Source organism: Apus apus, chromosome 4, assembly GCF_020740795.1.
Source record: "Apus apus isolate bApuApu2 chromosome 4, bApuApu2.pri.cur, whole genome shotgun sequence".
Taxonomy (NCBI): domain Eukaryota; kingdom Metazoa; phylum Chordata; class Aves; order Apodiformes; family Apodidae; genus Apus; species Apus apus.
This window is the reverse complement of record NC_067285.1, coordinates 41340342-41363458: the sequence shown is the minus strand read 5'-3', so window position 1 is coordinate 41363458 and position 23117 is coordinate 41340342. Positions and strand designations below refer to the sequence as shown.

The window sequence follows — 23117 nt, the reverse complement described above, 5'->3', positions numbered from 1 at the left end:
ACAGACCTGCAGGTGGTCTGGGCTTAGGGTTTTGTTTTGCACCTTGTGCCCTTCCAAGTCAAACTTGAGACATCCTGACACTAGGCCTGGGCTCTGGACCCCTCAGGGTGGGCAGTTGTCCTGAGTGGTGTATGACACAGATTAAAGCAGGATTCCAAGGGGCAGGGAGGCAGTTCTGTCCTGGAGGTTGGGTGATGAGGCCTGAGGGCTGGAGGTGCAGGAAGGGAACAGCAAAACCAGAAGGGTTTCTCCCTCCTTGAAGTGAGGTTTTCAAAAAGAAGGAAGAAAAAGGAGGAGGTCAAAGCCCCTCTTTGAACATCTGGTTTTGGGAAGGCTGCTGTATTGGCTGGGATGGGGAGCCATGGGAGTTGCTTCTCAGGAACATGACTCCTGTTTTGATCCATGTGGCAGCCTCAGCTTAGGGTTTGCCTCTGTCTGAGCTGCAGGAAAATAAGCAGAGTTTGAAACTGTGGCAAAAGGCATTTGAAGGGGAACTTGTACCACACTGTGGCATGTCTAACACAGAGGGAAAAGGCATGAGGGCATTTGGTCTTCTGCAAAGGTCAGAGACCTCTCCTGAAAGGAGAATCAGTTGAGAAAAACTTCTGTCAGAACCAGTGGAAGAGAAAGCTTCCAGTCAGCCCTTTATTTTATCTTTCATGGGGCAAAACTTGTTCTCAGGCAGCTGTGTTAACAAATCCAGAGTATCTCCAGCCAACGGATGGTTGTCACTGGGCTGCTGAAGGCCTCCCCCTTGTAGCTGTGTCACTAGTGAGAAGCTTTCCTGCAGGGACATGCTGAGGGTGGCTCAAGGGCACAGCAGCATCAGCATAAGGCACAGGACTCCCCAGCAGCCCAACCAGGGAGCTCCTCCTGGGTCAGGCCAGAAAGAGCTGCCTGGAGAAGATACAGGTGAGGATCCCCTTACATGGGCACAAGCTCAATGCATATGGAGCACAAAATAGCAATTTGTTTGAAGGGTGTTTTACTGTAAATAGTCCACTGTGACTTTTTTTAAAAAAATCAATACTTTCAGTTTATCATTTTATATTTTGTAATTTTAACAAAGGAAAAAAAAAAGATTGTGATTTTTCTTTTCTTTCTCTCCTTTTCCCTATATGGAACCCTAACTGAACTTCAGAACTCTGTACATGTCCTAGAGTGTTTCTAACAGCACATTTCAGTACAACTAAATGACAACTGATACACACTGAAACATGACCACTAAATAACCTGCTTTGATGAAGGAAGTGATCTTTATTTTTGTCGCCTATCCCATGCAGAGATTTCTGATGGGAAAAGCAGAACAAAAGGTGAGTATTTACAGTGTCATGATTCAAATTAACACTTGAGGAAGCCAGGGACTATTCAGCCATGCACACAGACTTGGTGTAACAGTGCTAGGATGACACTCAGGATGCAGCCCAGAAGGGCATCCAGACTAGCTGCCTCACAGCCTTATCTGCTACCATCCAAGTTTTAGAAGGGCAATGCTGGCATGATGTGGTTTCCTCCCAAAATGCCTGTCTCTTGCTTGCTCTCTACACAGCAGCCTCCCTCAGCAGGGGTAGCTGTAGGTGTAGATCAGAGCTGAGGAAGGCAACAGACAGGTCAATATTCTATTTCAGCCATGTGTGAGGGTCAGCTGAAGAGCAGCTGTGCAGAAATGAGAAAGTAGCAAGTGACACCCATGCACACAATGCCAGCAGCAGGGAACTGGGGTCTCAGACTGCTTCTGCCTCCATTATTGCTGGGAACAACACAACTGTGGCTCTCACTCCTGCACTCCCACTGAAGCCCTACTGAAATCATTAAGATGGCCATGGAGGTAAGACAGCTCCTCAGCAGGACAGGATTGTCTGCCTTAGAGAATGGACCGGGGAGGATGAAGCAGGAAAATGAAGTGTTCACAGATAAAAGAGACTGGCCTGTAGGTGCTGGGATCACTGGTGATACACAGGAAGGCTAAATACTGGGATGGAGTTAACAATGAAAACAAGTTATGTTTTTATTTACGATGTTAGGAAAAGCTCCATGACCATAGACACGGGCACGATGTAGGTAGGTGAAAAAGTCAGGGTTTTAATTCTCATTAAATGCATTCAGGATGTGTCCCTCAGGAGTTTGTCGTGGCTGCTCACAGCTGACCAGTGCTACCAATGTGTGCTAGGATGGTGTTGGCTGCTGAGAAGGAGCTCCACAGGTTAGGGCTAAGGGAGATCAGTCAGCATGACCACGTTCTTGAAGTATGCTCAGCCAGTTGGATCCCATGGCCCAGCACCATGAGGCAGCATGCAGGTGGGGCTAGGATTTAATTTTTCAAGCTGTATTTATATATACTTCATTCTGGTGTGCTGGCTGTGTAGCTCTAAGCAGCTTCCATATGCCAGTTGTACTGATTTTCACCAGTTTAAGTTGTTCCTGGTCTAAAGAGCTTGTCTGCAAGGACTGGCTTTTTCTGTGGCAGCACAAATCTCCTGTTTTATAGCCCACATTTGGCATTTTCGTTTGGGTGTCCTCACCCTAGCTTTGGGAGTTTTGACTTGGCCACCAACCATATGAGCAGGGAAGAGCCTGTGTGGTCTCCAGAGGTTCCTCTGGGTCAGGGGAACATACAGCTTGTTTGCAAACTGTTTCTGAAAACGATGGACCTTGTGGTGAGGCACCAGATTTCAGTGGGTGAGTCTGAAGGAAGCATCCCTGAGCTCACTGGTAGCTGGGAAAGGGGAGAAACAGTAGGGCATGAGGGACCCCACACCACACTGTCCATCCATACCAGCCTGCCCTAGTCACGGGTAAAAGACATGATGTGGGTTTGGTCTAAAATTCTGATAATGGATAAAATTACCTAATGTTACACGAGGACAAGCCAGGTGAAATACAGTCTTTTCTGCATGCACCACTCTCCCTAAGTGGAGGAAGGCAGGAAAAGTTCAGCAAAAGATGAGATGAGGCTGTAATATGACTTCTCGTCATCCGTCAGTCCAGCATTGCCTGGTCTGATCACCACAGCCACGTGAGTGTCTGCTTCCTCAGCTGCACTGGCTTCTGAAACAGAGGGGAGGAGAGTGGAGGTCAGATGTGCTTACTGACCTCTCCACAGGAGAAGCTGTAAGACTTGGAGATGCCCCCCAAAACAGAAGCGCTTTTAAAGGCTGAGACTGAGAGAGCAGCGTTTGTAGGTGCCACTGCAGGGCTCGAGAGGGACCAGCTCCCAGCAGGGGTCTAGGACAGCTGGGGAGGAGGTGTAAGGGCCAACTCCTGGGGACTGAGCTGGCTTAGGCTGAGATCATAACCCAGACGTACCATTTCTGCCAGAAAGTGGTTTCCAGCAAAGGCAGGAAATTAAATGAGCTTGCTGAGCCGGGCTTGCCAGGGGTCAAGTCTTGGCAACCAGGAGCAATGTCTTCACGTAGCAGCACAGCAGACATGGCCTGTTTCCCTGAGCATAGGTCACGAAAACTACTGACCCTGGTGGTAAATGGGGCACAGTAACTGCTTCAGCAAATGCTCCACTCCACTTGATGAGTGTCTCCTTGCTTGCTGGTGCAAGAGTAAGTTTTCTACTTGACCTGTTTTCCTTGCTGCAGTGCTGCTCACAGATACCCCGCTGCTGTGTGGGGTGTGTAAGGAAGGGGCAAGGCAGAACCTCAGGGGATGCCCCTGAACAGCATTTATGGGGTGCTAGTGACAAGTGCTTGCTTGCACCTGTATAAAGAGCACCTGCCTCCCCGACACAGGCAAGAGCCAGGAGGACTGGCAGGCCACCTACCTCGAGGGACATCTGTCAGGAAGAGGATGTTGTTGGTGGCACACCCGATACTGGCAGCAATCCTTCTGTAGCTCTCACTTTCTACTTTGGGGCCTATTTTGGTATCAAAGTGGCCATCAAAGAGCTGCAAGAGAGAGAAAAGCAAAGGCAGTTGCTGAGTGCTGCCTGAAAAGCGAGGCTAAACCTGGCTCTTTTCTACCACAGTCGTGGGGGTTCATGCCAGAACACTCAACTGGCTGAGCTTAACTCTGGTGGGTCAAACCCACTGCCCCATTTTCCTGTCTATTCAAGAAGCATTACAGCAAGGGCAGCTGTGGGAGGGAAGTGCTCTGCAGAGAGAGAAGCTGTGAGGAAGGAGATAAGGTTATCTACCTCTAGGATATCACCTTCTGTAGAGTACCCGAACAGAAGCTTCTGGGCTTCAACGCTGCCTGAGGAGTAGATGTAGACCTTCATCCCTGCTTCCCTCCACTTCCTGATGGCTGGAACCACATCCTCGAAGATTCTGAAGCAAAAAAAGGGCAGCAGGTAAGGGCAGACCCAGAGGCACAGCTTTAGCCAGGGCACTGTCACAACTATCCCATTAGTGTGCAAGGGGACTTCGCTCTCAGTCTGCTCAGGACTTCACCTAGGGAGTCTGTTTCAGCAGCAGGTGATAGATTCTTAGCTTCAGCCAACTGAGCAGCTCACATGAGCTGTTGCAGACATTTGGTAGGAGTTTTTCCAGCCCCTTCAATTTGGAGAGGGGAGGGAAGGTGAGGGGAAAATGGCATCCTGCTGCTTTGCTCCGCGAGGGAGGAAAAAGGGGGAGGACAGAGAAGCCAGGCCTTGGCTTCTCCACTGAGGTAGTAATCCTGTTGGCATTTGTATGTGGGGCTGCTATCCAGGAACAGTTTATGCAGCTGTTCTGCTAACAGACATCTAGGATCACTGCCCCAGGGAAAGGGGCATACCCAGTACTCACTCTCCTTTGACGTGCCCGGTTGCATAGGCTGCCCTCCACATGTGCCCCTGCAGCTGCTTCAGGGCTGTGGTCTTCCTGTCCAGAGACATCTGCCAGTGCACGTTGTCTACCACTGCCTGGATGATCCTCTCCAGCTCCTCTTCCCCATTTCCACTCTCCAAAGGGATTGGCGTGGCCCCATCCAAGCTGGAATCCTCCTGAGCCTGGAAATCATCCATGACAAAAAGAGGTGAGGGAAGAGGTGGAGTGGTCTCAACAAGATCTCAGGTTAGGAAAGGGGTCTAACACCTGCATCAATACACCTCTGTGCAGGACACAGCTTGAACTGCTCTTCACATGAAGGGTTACAACATTGCCTGAAGGCTTTTCTTGGTGGGAAATTCCCACTTCAGTAGAAACACTGGCTTGGAATATATCTTCCAAATCAAACACTTAGCACTATTGTAGCTGCATTATAAGTACTCTAATGAGAATTATACTTGCTTGGTGTTTAATTAAGGCAAAGAAGCAAATGTATCTGTTGGCTTCAGACAGACACAGGTCTCAAACTGATGCTGTGTCCTTGTACAGAGGCAGGATATGCTGCCCTGTGCAGGAAAAGTGCTCTGCCATCCCCCCAAGCTGCTTCCCAAACAGGATCCCGAAAGCTGCAGGTGGTGGATTCAGGCAGAGAAAGGCACAGTGCAGACACCACGCTGAAAAGCCACGGTTTGATGCCCGCTCAAGGGCTGTGAAGACAAAGTCAAGCCAGGAGAAACAGCTGAGCTGGTGCCTACCAAGCACCAGCCCTTCTCCCAGCACAACCCAAGGCTCTGGGTGGGGGAGCAGCAGCCTGTCAAGGCAGCCAGCTTCCGTGGGGTGGGGGACAAAGAGAGGTATGGGCTCGAGTTAAATTCCTGGGGAGTCTGGGCGACCTGAAGTCTCAGGCATTCCATGAAAACCCAGAGATGTGGTATAGTTGTGTCACTTAACCTGTTTCCTCAGCAGTCCGACGTCCCGTTGGCACTCCTCCTCCTCCCAGTGAGCACGCAGATAGTCCCTCACGTTGTCTTTGATGTAAGGGAACAGGGTCTCCTGGCAGCACACAAGGAAAACAGGCAGCTCCTTGAACCTGGCAGAGGTAAGGCTGACTTGTTCTTAAATAAACCCTTTGCATCTGCTGGTTTGTATGATGATTTCCCCTGCTCCAGCTTCCCCTCCAGTACTGCAGCTTGCGAAGCTGCCTGGTCACAGACCAGAGCCAACCTTGGGACAAGATTAGTGCTGGTGGATTATTTTATTTTATTTTTTCTTTACAGAAACACACACACAGCTGCAACTTTTAAGGCCCAGGATGGAAAGGCAGATGATAACTTGTCTGGGGCTTGCAAAAAACGTGTCTCAAATGGGCAGGCATGACCCCAAGTTCCCATCAGCTGAGGAGGACAGGGCAGAACTGAAAAGCTGTACTACTCTAATGAAGGTTGTTCTCAAAACAGATCTCAACATCTCACCAGAGCTTGACAAACTTTTCAAAAAGAAAAGTCTAGCTCGGTGACACTGAGCTCCATAGGACAGTCCTTCAACTGAAATTAAATGGGCTTAGGGAAAAATGCCACAGGAGAACTATAAACCTTCCTGGAGATCCCAAGGGCAACCAGAAAGAATTACAAATTACTCTCACTAGTGGTGTTTCACACCTGAGGAGGCACAAGCAGCCACTGCAACAGCATCTCTAGGTGCAGGAAGAGCCTCAGAACAAAGAGAAGGGCAGGGAGCTCCTTCCTTTGGGTACAGAACCAAGCTATTGCTAAGTGGGAAAAATCTGGGATGGGGAGGAGATGGGAGAAAACTCACCTGAGCTCATCTCAAGAAATGGCTAGTATATTTTGTTTCTCATTGTATGTCACCTTTAATTTGTTACTAAATTAAGAAGACAGAAGCCTTGAGGTGCCTTGATGTGGTGGCAGAACTGCCAGATTTTCTGTTACTCAAACGTTGTGTTTTCTATGTAGTGTATTTTTAAAAACAAGGTAAATTTATGTGAAAGGAAAACCTCTTAAATGCTTAGAAAATTACCACAGGCTTGCCTAAGGAAATCGTCAGCCTTGTAATAGCCTCAGTTACCCTCTCATTTCCTTTACTTGAGCATAGTTGCTTTCAAACTATCTTTTAAATCATGAAGGAAATTAGAGAGTACCCACTGGGAAATGCAACCAAGCGCTGACTTGGTTCAGCTTCCTTTACAATTCAGATGTCCAAAATGTCCCAACTGCTTTCCAAAATCAGTGTTCCATGCTCTTGTGCTGGCAAAGAAAAATTTCCAAACAGGCTCCAAAAGTGCAGGGTATTCTGTGACTCCCTGGGTTTTAAAAGAGTAAAAAGCCTTGGCCCGATGGCAAACCCATCAGTCAGGGGGTCCAGAAGAGGACACCCATGTAACACCTGGAGTGGTGGGCAGCCAGTGGGACAGGATGGTCAGGAGTGATCCCAGGCAATGATCTACCAAGTTTAGAAGACCATGACTTTTTGTGGAAGAAATAATCCTTGCGCCCTGCCAGGAAATGCCTCCGAGCCTTCAGCTTTCAGCAAAAGTTGGTGTCTGCAAAGTCCTGAGTAAGTTTAACTGGGGCTGCTACTGATCTTGGTGAGTTCACCCACTTCTCTTTTCATGCTGGCTGGCAGCAGACCTGAGCCTGCCTGTGCACAGCTCCCATGGCTCTGTCCCTCTCCCGGGCGTGCCAGGCAGGTGGGTGCTGCCACCCCACCAGCCCAAACACCGTTTGGCAGGATGGAGAACACAGCAAACACAGCTCCACAGCCCTCCTAAGCCTTGGCAACTGCTCCCAGCAGGGTTAAAGCCAGTATAGAAAGGCTGGTGTTCTCATGACCAGTGGACACCCGTGTAGCACGCTGTAAACTAGTGCTTGTAAGATTTCAAGCAACCAGGGGCAATCTTCCTCTCCATGTCTATGCAAACTGTCTCAAAGATCAGTAATAATTTGCTCTTTTACAGAAGATCTGCAAATCCCAAGGGATGTTGTTTATCAAATCAGGTATCTCCCCTGCCATCTGCTCTTCTCTGCCAGGGTGGGCCCAGCAAGAGAGAAAACTTGGTGACCTCTAACCAAGAGGCCACCAAATACCCTCTTTTCTGGTATCCTTCCTTAATCCATCCATCACTTCCCTCTTTCCTTACTTTGCATATTCAATAAAGAAAGGATTAAATAAAATCCTTTAAGAATAAAATGCCAGCAGTGGACCTTTAAAAGGCAACAGAAATTATGGAGGGTAAATGAAAATCCAAGTGAAACAACTTGTCTCGAGCATTTTCAGGATTCCCAGCAAACCGAGTTTTATTGAGAACCATCAGTCATTTTGCCTTCCTGCAACAGAAGAACTTTGGGTAGGAGACAGTCTCTCCTGCGTGTTATTTGAATGACAGCAAAAGAGATTCAAGCTGGATGTAGCCAACTCTGTTGCTCCACTAGATGGTTAGTAAGAAATCTGAGCTGGTCAAACTGTTTAAATTGAAAGATATTGAGGGGAGGGAAGCAGCTGTGATGTCACCTAGACCTGAAGTTTCTTCAAAAGCACTGGAAGAGCAAGGACAGGAAAGATGTAGGTCATGTTAATCTGTTCAACTGTGTTAGCAGAAACTCCTAGTAAGCCTGGCAGGAGCCTTCACCCCCTCTACCTCTCATGTGTGCCACAAAGCACCTTTATAAACTACCAGCAAAAAAGATCCATCAAAAGCTACGCTGTTTCATGGAGAAACAGAGGTTAATGACAGAAGCAGAGATCATTCCATTCAGTGTCTGAAGTGCAAGCACAATTGCTCCTGGGGACAGTCACCAGTCAATTGAAGCACATGGCTGGGAGAAGCTAACATGGATTTACCAGGGGAAGACGGTGCTTGACAAACCTGATCACCTTCTGTGACCGAGTAACCCGCTGGGTTGATGCAGGGTGAGCAGTGGACTTCTCCGAGGCCTTTGATAGGGTCCCCCACGGCCTCCTCCTGGAGAAACTGCCTCGTTAGGGCCTTGACAAGTGGTCTGTGCAGTGGGTGGGGAACTGGCTGACAGACCCTGGTAACTAGTTCCTCCTCAAGCCGGACACTGGTCACCAGTGGGGTCCCCCAGGGATGGATACTGGGCCCAGGGCTGTTAAACATCTCCATCAGTGCCCCAGATGTTGGGATCAAGAGCAACCCGAATGAAGTCTGCAGCTCCAGCCATCTGAGCAGCAGTGGTGCCTCAGGGCTTTTCCCGTGGGAGTCTGGAAACACCCCAGAAGCCCAAGATCCATGGAAAAAAAAAGAAAATAATAAACCCACTGAACTGCCCTGGATCAGAGCAGCTCCGTTTCCCCACCCACAACAGCGAGCCATGGGTGGAACCAGCCGCATGTTCTCCGGAGCGTTCCTGCAGCACAACGGCAGAACGTGCCACGTTTGTTGCACTTCTGGAGGGAAAACTCCGGGCCGGGCCGAGGCCAAGGGGACCTGCAGCCACCTCCACCTGCCCGACCCACACCCCGATGCTGCCCGTGCCGGACGGGGGGGATCGCGCCGACAGGGACGACGCGCCCGGAGTCCCTGGGCGGTACCAGCGGGTGTCCCGGGCGGTACCAGCGGGTGTCCCCGGGCGGTACCAGCGGGTGTCCCCGGGCGGTACCAGCGGGTGTCCCCGGCGGTACCAGCGAGTCTCCTGGGCGGTACCAGCGGGTGTCCCGGCCGCTTCGGGGAGGCCGCAGCCCGCGGGTCTCACCTGGACGAAGGCGATGGGGGTGGTGGTGCCCTCGATGTCCAGCAGGATGACTCGCACCTCCGCCGGCACCGGCAGCACGCCCATGGCGGCCGCGGGACGCGCCGGGGCTTCTCCGCCCTGCGGCTGCGCGGGAGCCGGGGCCGGGAACGGCGCTGCCGGCGGGAGGTGAACGCGGGGACTGCGGGCAGGCGGGGAGGGCCCAGACGGCTGTGCCCGCCCCCGGAGGGCCCGCCCCGCCGCTGCCCGAACGGGTGTTTGGATCGCACGTTTCCGCCTTCACAGCCCAACCCCGGAGCCCTCTCGTCCCGTTCTCCCGCTCCCTTGTTCCCGCCCGGGGTAGCGCCCCGGGGCTCTCGGTAGGAAGGGCGCGCTGAGCACCGAGCACACCGGTGGGCGAGGATGGAGGCTGCACGTAGCGCTCCGGGCCCCGCCGGAGGGCACGGCTGAACCGGTACCGAACCGGTACCGAACCGGCGCCGAACCGGGGCGGCCTGGCCGGGTCCTGGCGGCCCGGCGGGAGCTGCAACCCCGCCGGGTGCCGCCAGGGGCGCTGCAGCGGCGGGCGAGAGGGCAGCGCTGATTGGCTGCCGGGGCGGGTATATAAGGGCGGCGCAGGCGGTGCCCGGATCTCTTCCGCCGCCATTTTCTCCCCGGTGCGGGTCTCCTCTGCCGCTCGCCTGAGACGCTCCTGCTGCCCTCGCCTCGCCATGGAGGATTCAACCGAGATGAGCGGCAACCAGGAGGAGTTCGCCGAGGGCTCTAAGATCAACGCGAGCAAGAACCAGCAGGACGACGGGTAGGGCCTGCGGGGGGAGGGGGGGGGGGGTCGCGCATCCATTTCCCTCTGCCGCCCTCCTCAGCCTGGCGGGGGGTGGGGGAGAGGGTCGGCTCGATGGGACCGGACGTGGCGGAGCGGAGCCTCCCCTTTCCCCACACCGGTGGCCGCGCCCGCCTTTGTGTCCGCGGGGGGTGACCCAGTTTCCGTGGGGCGGGGCGGCTGCGAGCGGGGCCGTCACGTCAGCGGGGCCTGTGGAGGCGGGCCCGCTCGGCAGAGCCGCCCCAGGGGGTAACGGAGAGAGGCTGGGCTGGGCCAGCCGGGCTGGGGCTGCCCCGCTCCTGCCCCTGCGAGCCCAGCCCGGGTGGTCCTCGCTTCCCGATCGGCCAGGAACGGGCTGGCGTCTGGTGTCGGTTGTTAGTCGGAATCGGTCAAACTGGGGAGGGGGGGGTGGAGAGGGAAAAAATCGTATTTGTGGAAAACTCGCGTAAAAGAGAACATGAGGGACAGGCAGGATAAAAAACAGGGCCTAGATAACAGTGAAACAGCAAGAATTAGGCAAACCCAGGTTCTAACTAGAGAAAAACGCACCCCAAGCAGACTTCAGGCCTGCTGGGCAGATGGGAGGGGTGGAAAGGAGCACTCTCCACAGCTTACCTTGGTTATAGCCCCGAGCGCTGGGGAAGAACACAATGAGTAATTGAGATCACCGTGTTAATACAATAATGAGCCATTATCGTACTGAAATTCCCACCCACCAGCAAGAGGGACCCCTTCTACCAACAAGGCCCCCCACTCTTTGAGCAGACAGTGAAAATTTTGAGCGTTGCCACTTCAGGTGGGAGCGAGGACTTAGTTGACCAATTCCGTGAGTGAGTGACAGAATAATGTTAGAGCTAAAAGCTCTTTCTCACCTTTTTGGGTATAAAAGTAGCCCTTGCATTTTGGGAAGCTGAGCTTGCTTTGTGGAGTAGCAACCTGCTCCCTTTTCTGTGCAGAACTGGATATTAAATCAAATATCTCGACCCCATGTGTGCATTGGCTTCTGTCACTCTGGGTGATGGCCCCTGCTTCTGGGACAAAGGACTGTTGACAGGCGTGTGTATTTACACGTATTCATGTGCACTGCATTTCAGGAAAATGTTTATTGGAGGCCTCAGCTGGGACACCAGCAAGAAGGACTTGACAGAGTATCTCTCTCGGTTTGGCGAAGTTGTGGATTGTACAATTAAAACAGACCCCGTCACCGGGAGGTCGAGAGGGTTTGGGTTTGTGCTCTTCAAGGATGCTGCCAGCGTGGAGAAGGTGGGTGGATTTCTTGTGGATTGATAGCAGGAAGCCTGCCTGTGTCCCTGCAGTGATCTGAGACTTTTGTTTCCTTGTGTATTTCTTAGGTGTTGGAACTGAAGGAACACAAATTGGATGGGAAGTTAATAGATCCTAAAAGGGCAAAAGCCCTTAAAGGGAAGGAGCCACCAAAAAAAGTGTTTGTTGGTGGGCTGAGTCCAGATACATCTGAGGAACAGATTAAGGAGTACTTTGGAGCTTTTGGAGAGGTATAGTATAATGGCATACAAGAGCATCTCTGGTTTTCAAGTGTAGTGTTGTCTCTGTCTTAAGACAGAAGACTTTCTGAGGGAGGAGCTGCCTCAGGCTTATGTAAAACCAGGGATTGTTGAAGCTGTGTGCATGTCAGTGGATCCATGGTGTTGTGATGGGCAGATTTAAAGCTGTCAGCAGCAGCTGGGCATAGACGTTGGGCTGCCAAATGTTGTGGTAGCATAACAAGTCGCTTACAGATTTCATGCCTTACTGATGGGTGCTTTTTATTTCAGATTGAAAACATTGAACTTCCCATGGACACAAAGACAAATGAAAGGAGAGGCTTCTGTTTTATCACGTACACAGATGAAGAGCCAGTAAAGAAGTTACTAGAAAGCAGATACCATCAAATTGGTTCAGGCAAAGTATGGAAGCCCTTGTTCTTAGCGTGTGAAATAAACAATCTCTGTAGCTTCACAAAATAGTTTTGAAATTCTGGAAGAGTTAAAGACTTTTCTGTGTTTACAGTGTGAGATCAAAGTAGCACAGCCCAAAGAGGTTTACCGGCAGCAGCAGCAGCAGCAGAAAGGAGGGAAGAGCAATGCGGCTGGTGGACGAGGAGGTGGAAGGGGGCGTGGACGGGGTGAGTGTGTGTGATGTTGAAATTCACATCCATGCTTAAGTATCTGTACCAAGATAAGGTGTTGATAAATATTCAAGGTTTCAGCTTGTGTGCAGAGCTCGTGTTGAAACTGAATGTGGAAAGCAGCCTGTTAGTAAGTGGTATTGAGGTGGTTTTGATGGCTTGTGGAAGCATCAGCATCTTTTCTTGCTCTGCTTGCATTTCAGTGAAGTGGCAAGCTGGATGTAGGGTGCTTTTGTATACCCACAGTTTACAGCATAACTAAATGGAGAGTGCAGCTGCTCTTTCACAGGAAGGCATGCACTGGGAGTTGGCTCATGGGTGGGAAACCAGGAGCTGTTTGCTGAAGGGGGAGACAGTCACCTTGCTACACCTTGCAAATGAATGAGAAGCAATTGGCCACAGGCTAATGCATCTCAGCCTTAAAAACTGGAGTAGTCAAAACTAACAGTGCAGTCAAGTTGATCCTGTGGTATAACAACATCCTGTGGTGTTGAGGCAATTAATGATCCAAAATGGAAAATAAAGGAAAACAGCAGGACCTACTGTAGTGTATGCCTTTTAGTGTTGTCATTTTTCTGGGCTGTTTTGGGAGCAGCAGTACCTCCTGTCTTTGTCTAATGTTGTATGTGATAAGATCTTGTGACCCATCTCTCATAACCAAATGAGATGCTTAAAATCTTGTTAAAATTATTTTTTCTTGAGAAGGTGAGTGCTTCTTCCAGGTAATAGTTCTGGCATAGGAAGATTGCCCTAGAAAGTCAGATGAAGTGGCATAGGTAAAAGGAGTGCAGTACAAAGTTCTATTAATTTTAAATGCTGTACTTGGTTTCAGGTCAGGGACAAAACTGGAATCAAGGATTTAACAACTACTACGATCAAGGATATGGGAACTACAATAGTGCTTACAGTGATCAAAGCTACAGTGGCTATGGAGGTTATGACTACTCTGGGTACAACTACCCCAATTATGGATATGGGCCAGGATACACAGACTACAGTGGTAAGTGGTTTTGATCTCATTGATAATTGCTTGTATCTTTAAACAGAGGTCTCTTTAACACCTCTTACTCCTAACAGATGGGTCTAAAGAGTAGCCCTGTTGGTGCACAGTAATGGAATAGCCTCCTTTGGAGTGTTGGATGTTCATCTTCATGCTTTGGGGTTCTTGTTGATTTTTCTTTTTTCCCCCCCATGTTATCTACAGGTCAACAAAGCACATATGGAAAGGCATCCCGTGGTGGAGGCAATCACCAAAATAACTACCAGCCATACTAAGGCAGTCCCTAGTACTTGAGGAAACAGGTGTGTACATGAGTGCAAGGTTCACTCCGAGTATGCCTAAATTAAAGATCAATAGACAAGAGTAAAAACTTGTGTAGCATGACTTTGCCTTTAATTAAGCTTTTGTTAACTTAAAAAAATACTCTCTTTTTTTTTTAAACCAGCTTTGCCTACAGTGTCTATAGATCTTTAACTTTGTAAAAATGTGACTTTTGATCTTCTCGAGTACCTCAGAAAAACATAAGCGTTTTTCTGGTTTGCGTTGTGTGTACCAGGTGGTCTAGAGGAATAATTAAAAACTTATTAGAAGTTATTACCAGGTAAAGTACTGAAATGGGTACGACTTAAGGAAAGCAATGTTGTCTTCTAACTCTGACATTATACCTTGTTTGTACCCGCCAGCGGGAACTTCATTGCAGGCCGTGTGTCACCCTGACCACGTCTATCTCTGGGGTCGCACGTTGCAGGCAGAGCGCAAGGCATACACCAGAAAACGCTGTCCTGTGGTATGGTCTCTTCCAACTTCATGTACCAGCGTAAAGATTAAAGTGGAAAACTTCAGACTTTGGCTTCTTTTTTTTAATTTTTTTATTTTTTTATTTTTTTTAAAAAAAAACCTTTTTGGAGATTTTAAGTGTCTTTAACTTAAAACGGTTTTTTACAGGAGTTAAAAGTACATAAATGCCTTTACAGCTTAATCATTTGGTCTTCTGTTTAGTGTTGTATTTCAATTGTGGAACGTCATTTTAAGTGTGCATTCTTTAAGATTTAATGCTTGCTTTTTTTCTTTTTATAGCTAATAGTGAAATCTGCAAACCAAAACGAACTTAAAAATCTGGAAAAACATTAAAGATCATATGCACCTGGGCTGTTCAAACCTGACTTGTGTTTGCACAGCAGTCGTGGATATGGATAAACAAATAAATCAAAAAGCCTTTCTGGCAGTGTTTCCAGTGGGGGAGGAAAAAAAAAATCCAACAACAACAAAAAAACCAACAAAAAAATCCAACAAAACATTCCAGCTTCTTAAATGGGCTGGAGTGGCTGCATTTGGGAGGATAAAATTACTGCTGGGTAACGAAACCTCTTGTTACCTTAATAAAAAAAAAATGCATATGATCTTTAACGATGAAGAAAGGAATATATAGAAGACTTAAAGCAGTTCATGAAAATGGACCTTTTAACGATTCCTTGTAGTAGCTTGCACAGGTCTGACATGCATTTTGTCTTGATTTTTAGGTAGAGATACTGCAACAAAGCCATCTTGCAGCACATCGTGAGTGAGTGGAGAGTGGTCTTCATGAGAGGAAATGACTGTTTTGTAAAAGACTTTTCAGTGTATGACACAGCTGTGTCCAACTGTATATAGCGGCCAACTAGTTTTCTTTTATGGTTTTTACTTTCTGGTTTGTTTGTTTTTTTTTTGCCATTCATGTTATGACACAATGTGGACTTGTGTTTATACAAACTTTTATTTGTATAATTTCATGTTAAAGGATTCTCTAATAAATGCTTACTTAAGTGAATGTGCAGTCTTGCTGTTTGCTGTCAGCTTCAGTGTTGTGACTGTAGTTTTACTTCCGTAGAAGGACATCTCCTTTCTGGAGTTCATTAAAGGCTCAAGACAAGGTTGTGTGTACAGGTCACCACAACCCACTCCCTTTCCTGACCTTGGAGTTAGCATCCCTCTGGAAGATGTCACAGTTGCCTCTTGCCAGCTGCAGAAATGAGGAGGCTTTGGCCTGGGGCACTATGCTGCCAGTTTCATGCATCTTGAGGAAGGGATCTAGAACTGCAGCAGCACCTTTTTCATCCTTATAGCACCTACTTGAGGGGTTGGGAGGGCAAGATATGTATAATCTTTCAGGGTTTTTCAAATATTTGGGTTCTAGAATCATCAAGGCTATAACTTCAGTACTTCTCTGGAGTCCCATTCTAAGCAGGAGATCATTTCCTGAACTTCAGGATCAGCAACTGAGGGATCTACTTCAAGTTGTACCATACTCTTCTAGCAAGCAGCATGCCAAAAACCTAGATGTAGGGTGGCTGGAGAAGGGGAACTTGACCATGGGTTGTTTCCTGAATAGGAAAGGAGCTGGGAGCCCAAACAGTTGCAGGAGTCTGCTTGAAGTGTTTTGAACTGTGCAAGTACCTATCTCGCAGAAAAAGTAAACCTTGCTTAGTGCTCAAGTGGGATGTGAGCAGCTAATCGACAGGAGAGACTAGCCTTTCAAGCTTGGAAAGGAGGTAGTTTTCAGTACAGGATTCTCTCTAAAAGTTTCCCAATTGTAGTTGTTTCTCACTCTGGTGGCTGTGTCATGGCTCTGGATTAAGCAGTTCCTGGATCTGGGGAGGTTCCTGTCCTCCAGTTGGATGAGAGAAGGCTCTAGAACCTACAGCTCTTGCAGGTGGCGGAGGGGAGAAGCCCCGGGGGGGATGTGGTTTTTGTACCCCCGACCTCTCGGCTGCAGGAGCTCCAAGGAGGCGGCCAAGCTCGGCTTTACCACGACGACATACCCCGGATAATACTTTTTACTGTCCACTTAAAAAAAACAAAACAACAAACACAACAAAATCGTCTTAAGATGAAAAGTTTTCCTTCAGCCTGTAGCGATTTATGCTTTAAATTCTGAAGCGTCGGGGTGTTTATGTGTGTGTGTGTGTACAGGTCCCGTTTCAGTTGCTCGCTGTAAATGGGCCCTGGCCGGCGCGGCTCCACCTCAGGCCAGGACAGCCGTGTCGAGCCCGGGCCCGGGCAGCTGCCGGGGGGCCCGGCCTTGCCAACGAGCCTCGGCTCGCCCGGCAGCCCCGCAAAAGGCGGCGGGACGCGGGACGCGGGACACGGCGGGTCCCTGCGGGGCGGCCCCGCTCCCCCGCCCCCCCCCCCCCCCTCCCCGGGTGCGGGCTCCGCCTCACGTGACCGCGCCCGCCGCCTTCCTTCCGCCCGCCATTTTAGGTTGGGTCGGTGGCGGCGCCATTAAACCCAAGCCAGCCAGGGCGGGCCGGCTCGGCGCCCTTCTGCCGGGGCCGCGAGCGGCGCCGGGGCCTCGGCGGGGAGAAGCGGTAGCGGGGCCGGAGCGGGGGGTCGGCGGGCGGGTGGGCGGGCGGGCCGGGCGCAGCGGCGCCATGTCGGAGCAGCAGTTCGCCATGGACTCGGCGGCGGGCGCCGGGGGCAGCGCGGCGGAGCCGGCGGAGCAGCCCGAGGGGCTGGCGGGGGCTGGGGCGGCGGGCGCCGACGGGGCAGGAGGAGGAGGAGGAGGAGGAGGCGGCGGGATAGAGTCGGAGGGAGCCAAGATTGACGCCAGCAAGAACGAGGAGGACGAGGGGTGAGCGGCGCGGGCGCCTCGCGGCGTTTGTCCCTTCGGTGGTGCCGGGGCGGCCGGCGGGGCTCCCGGGGGGCCCGGGCCGGGCCCTCACGCTGCCCTGTTTGTTTACTTGGCGCCGCGGCGACGTCACGGAGCGGGCCTGGGCGGCGGGGGCGGGCCGGGCGGGGCTGGGCCGGCACCTCCGCCTCCCGGCTTCCCGGGGGGGGCGGGGGGACGCGGGGAGAAGCCCCGCAACGGCCCCGGCGCGATGGGTCGCGGGCGGGCAGCGGGGGCCGGGCCGCTGCGAGCCCTCGGCCCGCAGCCGGGCGGCCCGGACGGGCGGCTGGAGCCTCCCCCCGAGGCTGCGAACCTGGAGGCGACCCGTGTTGTTTTTGGGATCGGGAGCCGGTTTGCCTTTCGGCCCCGCAGGGAGCGGGGGGAGCGGTGTCACGGCGTCGCGGATGGTGGTGTCCGGTGGGGAAAGTTTCACCCCTCTGTCCACCCCGATTCCGCCGCCTCTGAGGGTGACTGTTCCTGAGGTGTCCCTCTGGTGGGATCTATCTTTATGTTTTCCGAGGGTGTCTTTTCTAAGCGTGTGGTGCGTGTAACTCGGTGTAGCAGGATGCTCAGGTTGCAGTCGCTTAGCAAACATAAGCGGGGCGTGAGCTGCATGTCGGTGGGGCACCTTGTCTTCCCACCTTAAGCCGTTTATCCTCGTGAAACTTGCTGCGAGGAAGTTTGCTTTAGGTGACAGCTTAAGAATGAAGGCAGCTTTTAAACTTCTAAGGGTTTCCACTTGCTGATGCTTGGCGTGGGGCAGTGTCACTTCCAATAAGAAACAGAAGCTCAGGTCTGTTATTGATCAAGGCAGAAAATAAACTGGATCAAGGAACACTACCTGCTGCGTCCTGTACCTGCTGCAGAAACATTCCTGAGTTGTCTTCTTCCTCTTGAAGTAGTCCAGGATGTTGCTGAGAGCAGAGCGAGAGAGAGAACAGGAACCTCTTTTGAGTGTTTTGCCAGGATTAGTAGGGACTTGAGATGTTTTTTGTTACTTCTCACCTGCTCTTAATGACTTTTAAGTATCTTTGCAGTTTTCATGTTTGTTTTAGAATCGTGGAGTGGTTTGGATTGAAAGGGACCTATAACATCATCTGGTGCCAATCCCCTGCCATGGGCAGGGGACACCTCCCACTAGACCAGGTTGCTCAGAGTCCCATCCAGCCTGGTCTTAAACACTTCCAGTGAGGAGGAAACATCCACAGCTGCTTTGGGCAACCTGTGCCAGTGTCTCACCACCCTCACAGTAAAGAACTTTTTCCAAATACCCAGTCTTTCAGTTTGAAACCATTCCTTCTTGTCTGCTACATGCCCTTGAAAATAAGTCCCTGTCCAGCTCCTCTGATTTATTTTTTGCCCTTGAGTGCACAGTTATTAAAGGGTTTTCCTGAGAAAGCCTCTCTTCTTTTGAGTCAACATAGCTTAAAAAAGTTGTCACTGAGTGGTGCAGTGACATAGGGCAATGACTACATGTAGCAAACATTGACTTTTAGGTTTTTTTTATGTGTTCATTCTTACGGATAACACTGTGTAGGAAATTAACATCACATCCCTGGTAGCTGCTGGATGTGGGTACCTTTGTAAAGTAATGCAAAGGAAGGGTTTCCTTTGCATTAGGAATTGGAGACTGTGTCATCAGGGAAAAAACAGTGCACAGGTTCTTGTATCCTCAGATGTCCTCAGTGAGAGCTGTGGACATGGGAAGCCTGTATGTTGGCAACTGCCAGGCAACTTCCTGACTAGACTGTTGGAGGAAGGCCAAAGCCACTAGTCCTGGTGATGTCTGTGCTCTGTTTAGCCAAGTCTGACGTTTGAAAGCTTTCCCAGTCCACTTCTGGTAAATTATGTTGGAAAACTGCACATGCTGATGTGAGTCTACACCAGCCCAGTTTGGGAAATGTACATATTTTACAAGCTTTTGACAGCATGGTGACGTTACACCTTAATTGTTTGTTGTGCTCACATTTGTGTTGTAGCCTTCATCTAACCTCAGCCTTGCAGTGCAGCAGTAATTGAAGCAATTCTGTAGTGGCAAGCTGAAGCAGTGATGTTCTGCTGCTCTGTACCTGAAATCACAGATGCAGTTATTTCATGGTAGGAAGAAAATCCTTCAAAGGGCTGTCAGTTTCAAACTCATGTTCTTGGTCTGTCATATGATTAGTGATATAATGCAGAGTTTTGTATGTTAGTGCTAGTTGTTAATAGCTATAGAACAGGTTTTGTGTTTTTATGTTAATGGTTTTTGGTAGCTGTAGACCAGGTGTCATATAGGAAGTGCATTTTTGGTAGTAATTGCTACCAAACTATCTCCCACGTGTCAGAAATACCATGCTGCATCCTATGTGTTCTGTTTTACTGCTTAAAACCCCCCCACAAAACAAACAAAAAACAAGCTTAATGATGGATGAAGCACACAAAACATTATTTGAATTATTATCTGTACTGTTATGGGGTTGCTGTCTTTACAGAATGGACCATTTTTTCTGTATTGGCCCTGAAAACAGTAAGTTGTCACTCTATAAAGGGCTTTTGGTGCTTTGTTGAAGACTGGAACTAATGGCAAATGTGGATAAAGCAATGGGTAAATTTGTGCTTCTGTGTATAAACTTGGAAGACTTGTAAAAGGAACGTCTGAAGCTCTTGAACCCCCTCATTTGTATGAATTTTGGATACGTTTGCCAGAAGCTGAATGCTCTTGTTAATTCTGTAAGGAGCACAGCATTTAGTTCACATGAGCAGCTTTTGATTTGAGAGAGTTGGACTTGTGGAAATACAGTGCAATTGTATGGGATTGGCAGAGATGTTTGTGTGTGTGGGAAGTGGAGGAGCTGGAAACGTGCTACAGTGTTTTTTCAGGTTTTCTCTTAACTGTGTGATGGTGGAATAAGTTTGTACAGTGAAAATGCTTTGTAAAAAGATTATAATGGGTCATACATTTTGTTTTGAGCTCCCTGTTAAATCTTCTGTATCAGCATTAGAAGAGATTTCAGTTCCAATCCTCTTTTGAAGCAGTGCATAAGCCCTCTGCTTGATTTTTAGTTCATGCAAATCATTGTGTTGCTTATCAATATGCAGCAGTTCTTGATTGCTTTAGGTTTTTAGGTTTTTATTTTTAGGTTGGTGGGATTTGTGGGGTTTTTTGTGTTGTGTGTTTGTTTTCTGTTGTGTTTTTTTTGTGGCATACTAATATGCTGGGATGGTCGTGATTTGATTCCAAGCTTCCAGTGTGCTTTGGAAAGTGCAAGTTATGATCGGAGTTACCTTCTGTACACATTTGGTTCTGTAGATGGTGTATTGGGAAGATGTTCTTGTGATTGTATTGGATTATGCCAGATGTTTGTATAATATTTTTGGGAGGAAAGATAAGGTTTCATCATCCAATGCTTTGCCTTTTTACTCCTTTGTGGGGAAGGGGACCTGACTAAACTTATTTTAGTTTACTAGTCTTACACATATCCAGTCTGGACTAGAGCATAAATGCTTGTTTTACTGTGCTGTCTTATAAATCTGTTCTGTCTGTGCTTGTTTCATAAGCAGTTGTTTGGGGACTCTGCAGATAACTAAATTAAATCATGCCTGTGCTTGTTTAATAGTGGTGGGAATGCAAGGAAATGATAAAATATCTTTTTATCACTCTTCATATTTTCTTGGGATAGCAAGGTAAGCAACTGCAGTGGAAGGTGGTGCAAAACTTCTGTGTACACGTGAGTCTTTCTCTAATCTGCCCAGGAACATTTAAGCAATTCCCCAAAAAGTGCAGGCCTGTGCGTGGAGTGTTGCTGACAAAATGTTGCTGTTCTTTATGTGAGGTAACTGAGCTCTGTAAAGCTTGACAGTACAGGATTTTGGGTAAGACACGTGAAGAGATTTAATCATCTTGTCTTAACAGGAAAATGTTTATTGGCGGCCTTAGCTGGGACACTACAAAGAAAGACCTGAAGGACTATTTTTCTAAGTTTGGTGAAGTCGTAGACTGCACTCTGAAGTTGGATCCCATCACTGGGCGATCCAGAGGCTTCGGCTTTGTGCTCTTCAAGGAATCTGAGAGCGTAGATAAGGTAGTGTTCATGTCATGAAGCAACATGTTCAATTCCAGGTAGCAAAGACACAGCACTCAGATGATTGTATGCACAGCTGTTTGTATATGCTCGGTTAAAGATGATTCTGAGGTGCAAATATATTGAAGATGCTTATTACTATACTATCGTACTTGTGATGCAGTGACCAGGAACAACAGTGGTTCCCAAAGTGTGGCTTTGGGTACTCACAGACGAATGTACTGCAAGCCACTGGATTCCAGCACATTAAAAATACTGTATCTAAATGTCTGCTGCCTACTACTGTGGAAGCAGTAATTTACCAAGACTTTCATATTTTTGTGTTCCAGAGCTGCAACATAAACCTCTAAAGTAGAGCTGGTGGCTTTCAGAGAGTTGGGCTTTATGCAAGGAGAAATCAGCTGTTAACCTTTCTAAAATGCTGTTGACACAGTGCTGAAAAATTTGCCCTTTGATTGACCTTTGGTGGTATCTAAATTGCCTATTCCTTATTTCATGAGGTTTGAGGATGGGGTTGAAGAGTGTTTTCTGAGACATGTTGAACTCTTCATTCCCTTGGGTCATGTGTGGCTCCAGGTGACTCTTGAAAAGCTTTGTCAGAACCATCTCTATCAGTGGGTACCAATCCGAATCATGGAACTGCTTGGTTTTGTGCAAAACCCTAACTGTTGGGGTTATTCATGTAAACAAAGTATTTAAACTGAAACAAAAGCATTAACTAAAACTAAGAATAAAAGCAACTATTTTGGTTATTGCTGTAACCAAAGTATTGAACTAGAAGCAATAGCATTAGCAAAAACTAAGAATAAAATAACTGGGCCTTGCTCAAAACATCAGTGAAACATTTAGCTTGAAGTGTGAATAAGATCATGTTTTCATTTTCCACAGGTCATGGACCAGAAGGAACACAAGCTGAATGGAAAGGTCATTGATCCAAAAAGAGCTAAAGCCATGAAAACAAAAGAACCTGTTAAAAAGATTTTTGTTGGGGGCTTATCTCCAGATACGCCTGAGGAGAAAATAAGGGAATATTTTGGAGGTTTTGGTGAGGTATGTAATGGAATAAACTGCTTATACTTGTTGAACTTGTTTTGTCTTCACAAGTGTAGTAGTAAAAAGCAGCCCCCAAGTGCAGCCTGCATGGACACTACTGTAAGCTTAATGGCCAGTGGAGCTCCCCGTGTCTGAGTTGTCAGAGTTTTAATTATAAGGGTATTAATTACATGCTTGGAGTTGCATAAACTGTGTTAATGGAAACAGGAGCTGGGATGAGTCAGTGAGGAGCTGATTCCTGGGGTGTCTGACAGTCTTTAACTACTCTTTGCCTAGTCTGAAGACTCTTGTGCCATATGTAAGGAGGACTTTATTCTGTGTTTGTAGTCAGGTGTGACATTTGTCCTGTTTAACATACAATTTTAGCAGCATTGTGCATGAAAGAGCTGTGCACTTGTACAAAGATACAGACTAGGAGGTTTAGATCTCTTCATGGTTTGAAACACCTAGTTACTTGAGTCTTAGCCACGTTAAAGATGAAAATTAAACAGAGACTATTTATCCAGCACAACAAAAATAGTCTTTGTGCACCATATTTTGTATGAGTTACTGAATGGGCAAGTGATCCTGTGGTAGAGGAAATGAATCTTTCACACAATTGTCAACACTGTTTCTAGTAAAAGTGATGTTTGTGATGGTTTTTAGTGATGTAAAGCCCTGTGAAGCAGGCAGGCTATCAATCTCAAGACTAAATAATTTCAGTTAGCAAATATGACTTGTTATAAACATTATTGAGTGGCATGAATGGCAGGATGAAAAGATAAAATCACTGTTCTCTACCAGGTTGAATCGATAGAGCTCCCCATGGACAACAAAACCAACAAGAGGCGTGGATTTTGCTTCATTACTTTCAAGGAGGAGGAACCAGTGAAGAAAATAATGGAAAAGAAATACCACAATGTTGGGCTTA

General features: G+C 48.5%; 3 protein-coding genes across 9 annotated transcripts in view; 2 read left to right on the top strand and 1 right to left on the bottom strand.

Moving 5' to 3' along the window:
- Window positions 1–1237: 1237 nt before the first annotated feature.
- Window positions 1238–9674, bottom strand: ENOPH1 (enolase-phosphatase 1). 2 transcript variants are annotated; one of them, XM_051618833.1, is made up of 6 exons: window positions 9488–9674; window positions 5709–5810; window positions 4737–4939; window positions 4145–4277; window positions 3773–3896; window positions 1238–3048 (listed from the first exon to the last, which is right to left on the bottom strand). In XM_051618833.1, exons 1-6 carry the CDS (start codon window positions 9569–9571, stop codon window positions 2909–2911), a joined length of 786 nt encoding a protein of 261 aa, XP_051474793.1. In that variant the 5' UTR covers window positions 9572–9674; the 3' UTR covers window positions 1238–2908. The 2 variants fall into 2 exon arrangements, with proteins under 2 accessions (XP_051474793.1, XP_051474794.1); XM_051618834.1 differs by having other exon boundaries at window positions 1238–3045.
- Window positions 9675–10093: 419 nt separating this feature from the next.
- Window positions 10094–15257, top strand: HNRNPDL (heterogeneous nuclear ribonucleoprotein D like). Of its 4 annotated transcripts, XR_007889416.1 has the most exons (9): window positions 10094–10283; window positions 11399–11567; window positions 11657–11818; window positions 12098–12229; window positions 12333–12447; window positions 13283–13450; window positions 13655–13752; window positions 14134–14237; window positions 14971–15257. XR_007889416.1 is itself a non-coding variant. In XM_051618826.1 (8 exons), the coding sequence occupies exons 1-7, from the start codon at window positions 10195–10197 to the stop codon at window positions 13723–13725; spliced, it is 906 nt and encodes a 301-aa protein (XP_051474786.1). In that variant the 5' UTR covers window positions 10094–10194; the 3' UTR covers window positions 13726–13752; window positions 14134–15257. The 4 variants fall into 4 exon arrangements, 2 of the variants coding, with proteins under 2 accessions (XP_051474786.1, XP_051474785.1); XR_007889417.1 differs by having other exon boundaries at window positions 13655–14237; XM_051618826.1 differs by having other exon boundaries at window positions 14134–15257.
- Window positions 15258–16835: 1578 nt separating this feature from the next.
- Window positions 16836–23117, top strand: part of HNRNPD (heterogeneous nuclear ribonucleoprotein D) — a 10053-nt gene continuing 3771 nt past the window's right edge. For all 3 annotated transcript variants that reach the window (XM_051618816.1, XM_051618815.1, XM_051618814.1), the window contains exons 1-4: window positions 16836–17057; window positions 20986–21154; window positions 22043–22204; window positions 22991–23117. The exon at window positions 22991–23117 is cut by the window's right edge and continues 5 nt beyond it. In XM_051618816.1, coding sequence (XP_051474776.1) covers window positions 16858–17057; window positions 20986–21154; window positions 22043–22204; window positions 22991–23117 — 658 coding nt within the window. In that variant the 5' untranslated portion in view covers window positions 16836–16857. The remainder of the gene's footprint in view (window positions 17058–20985; window positions 21155–22042; window positions 22205–22990) is intronic.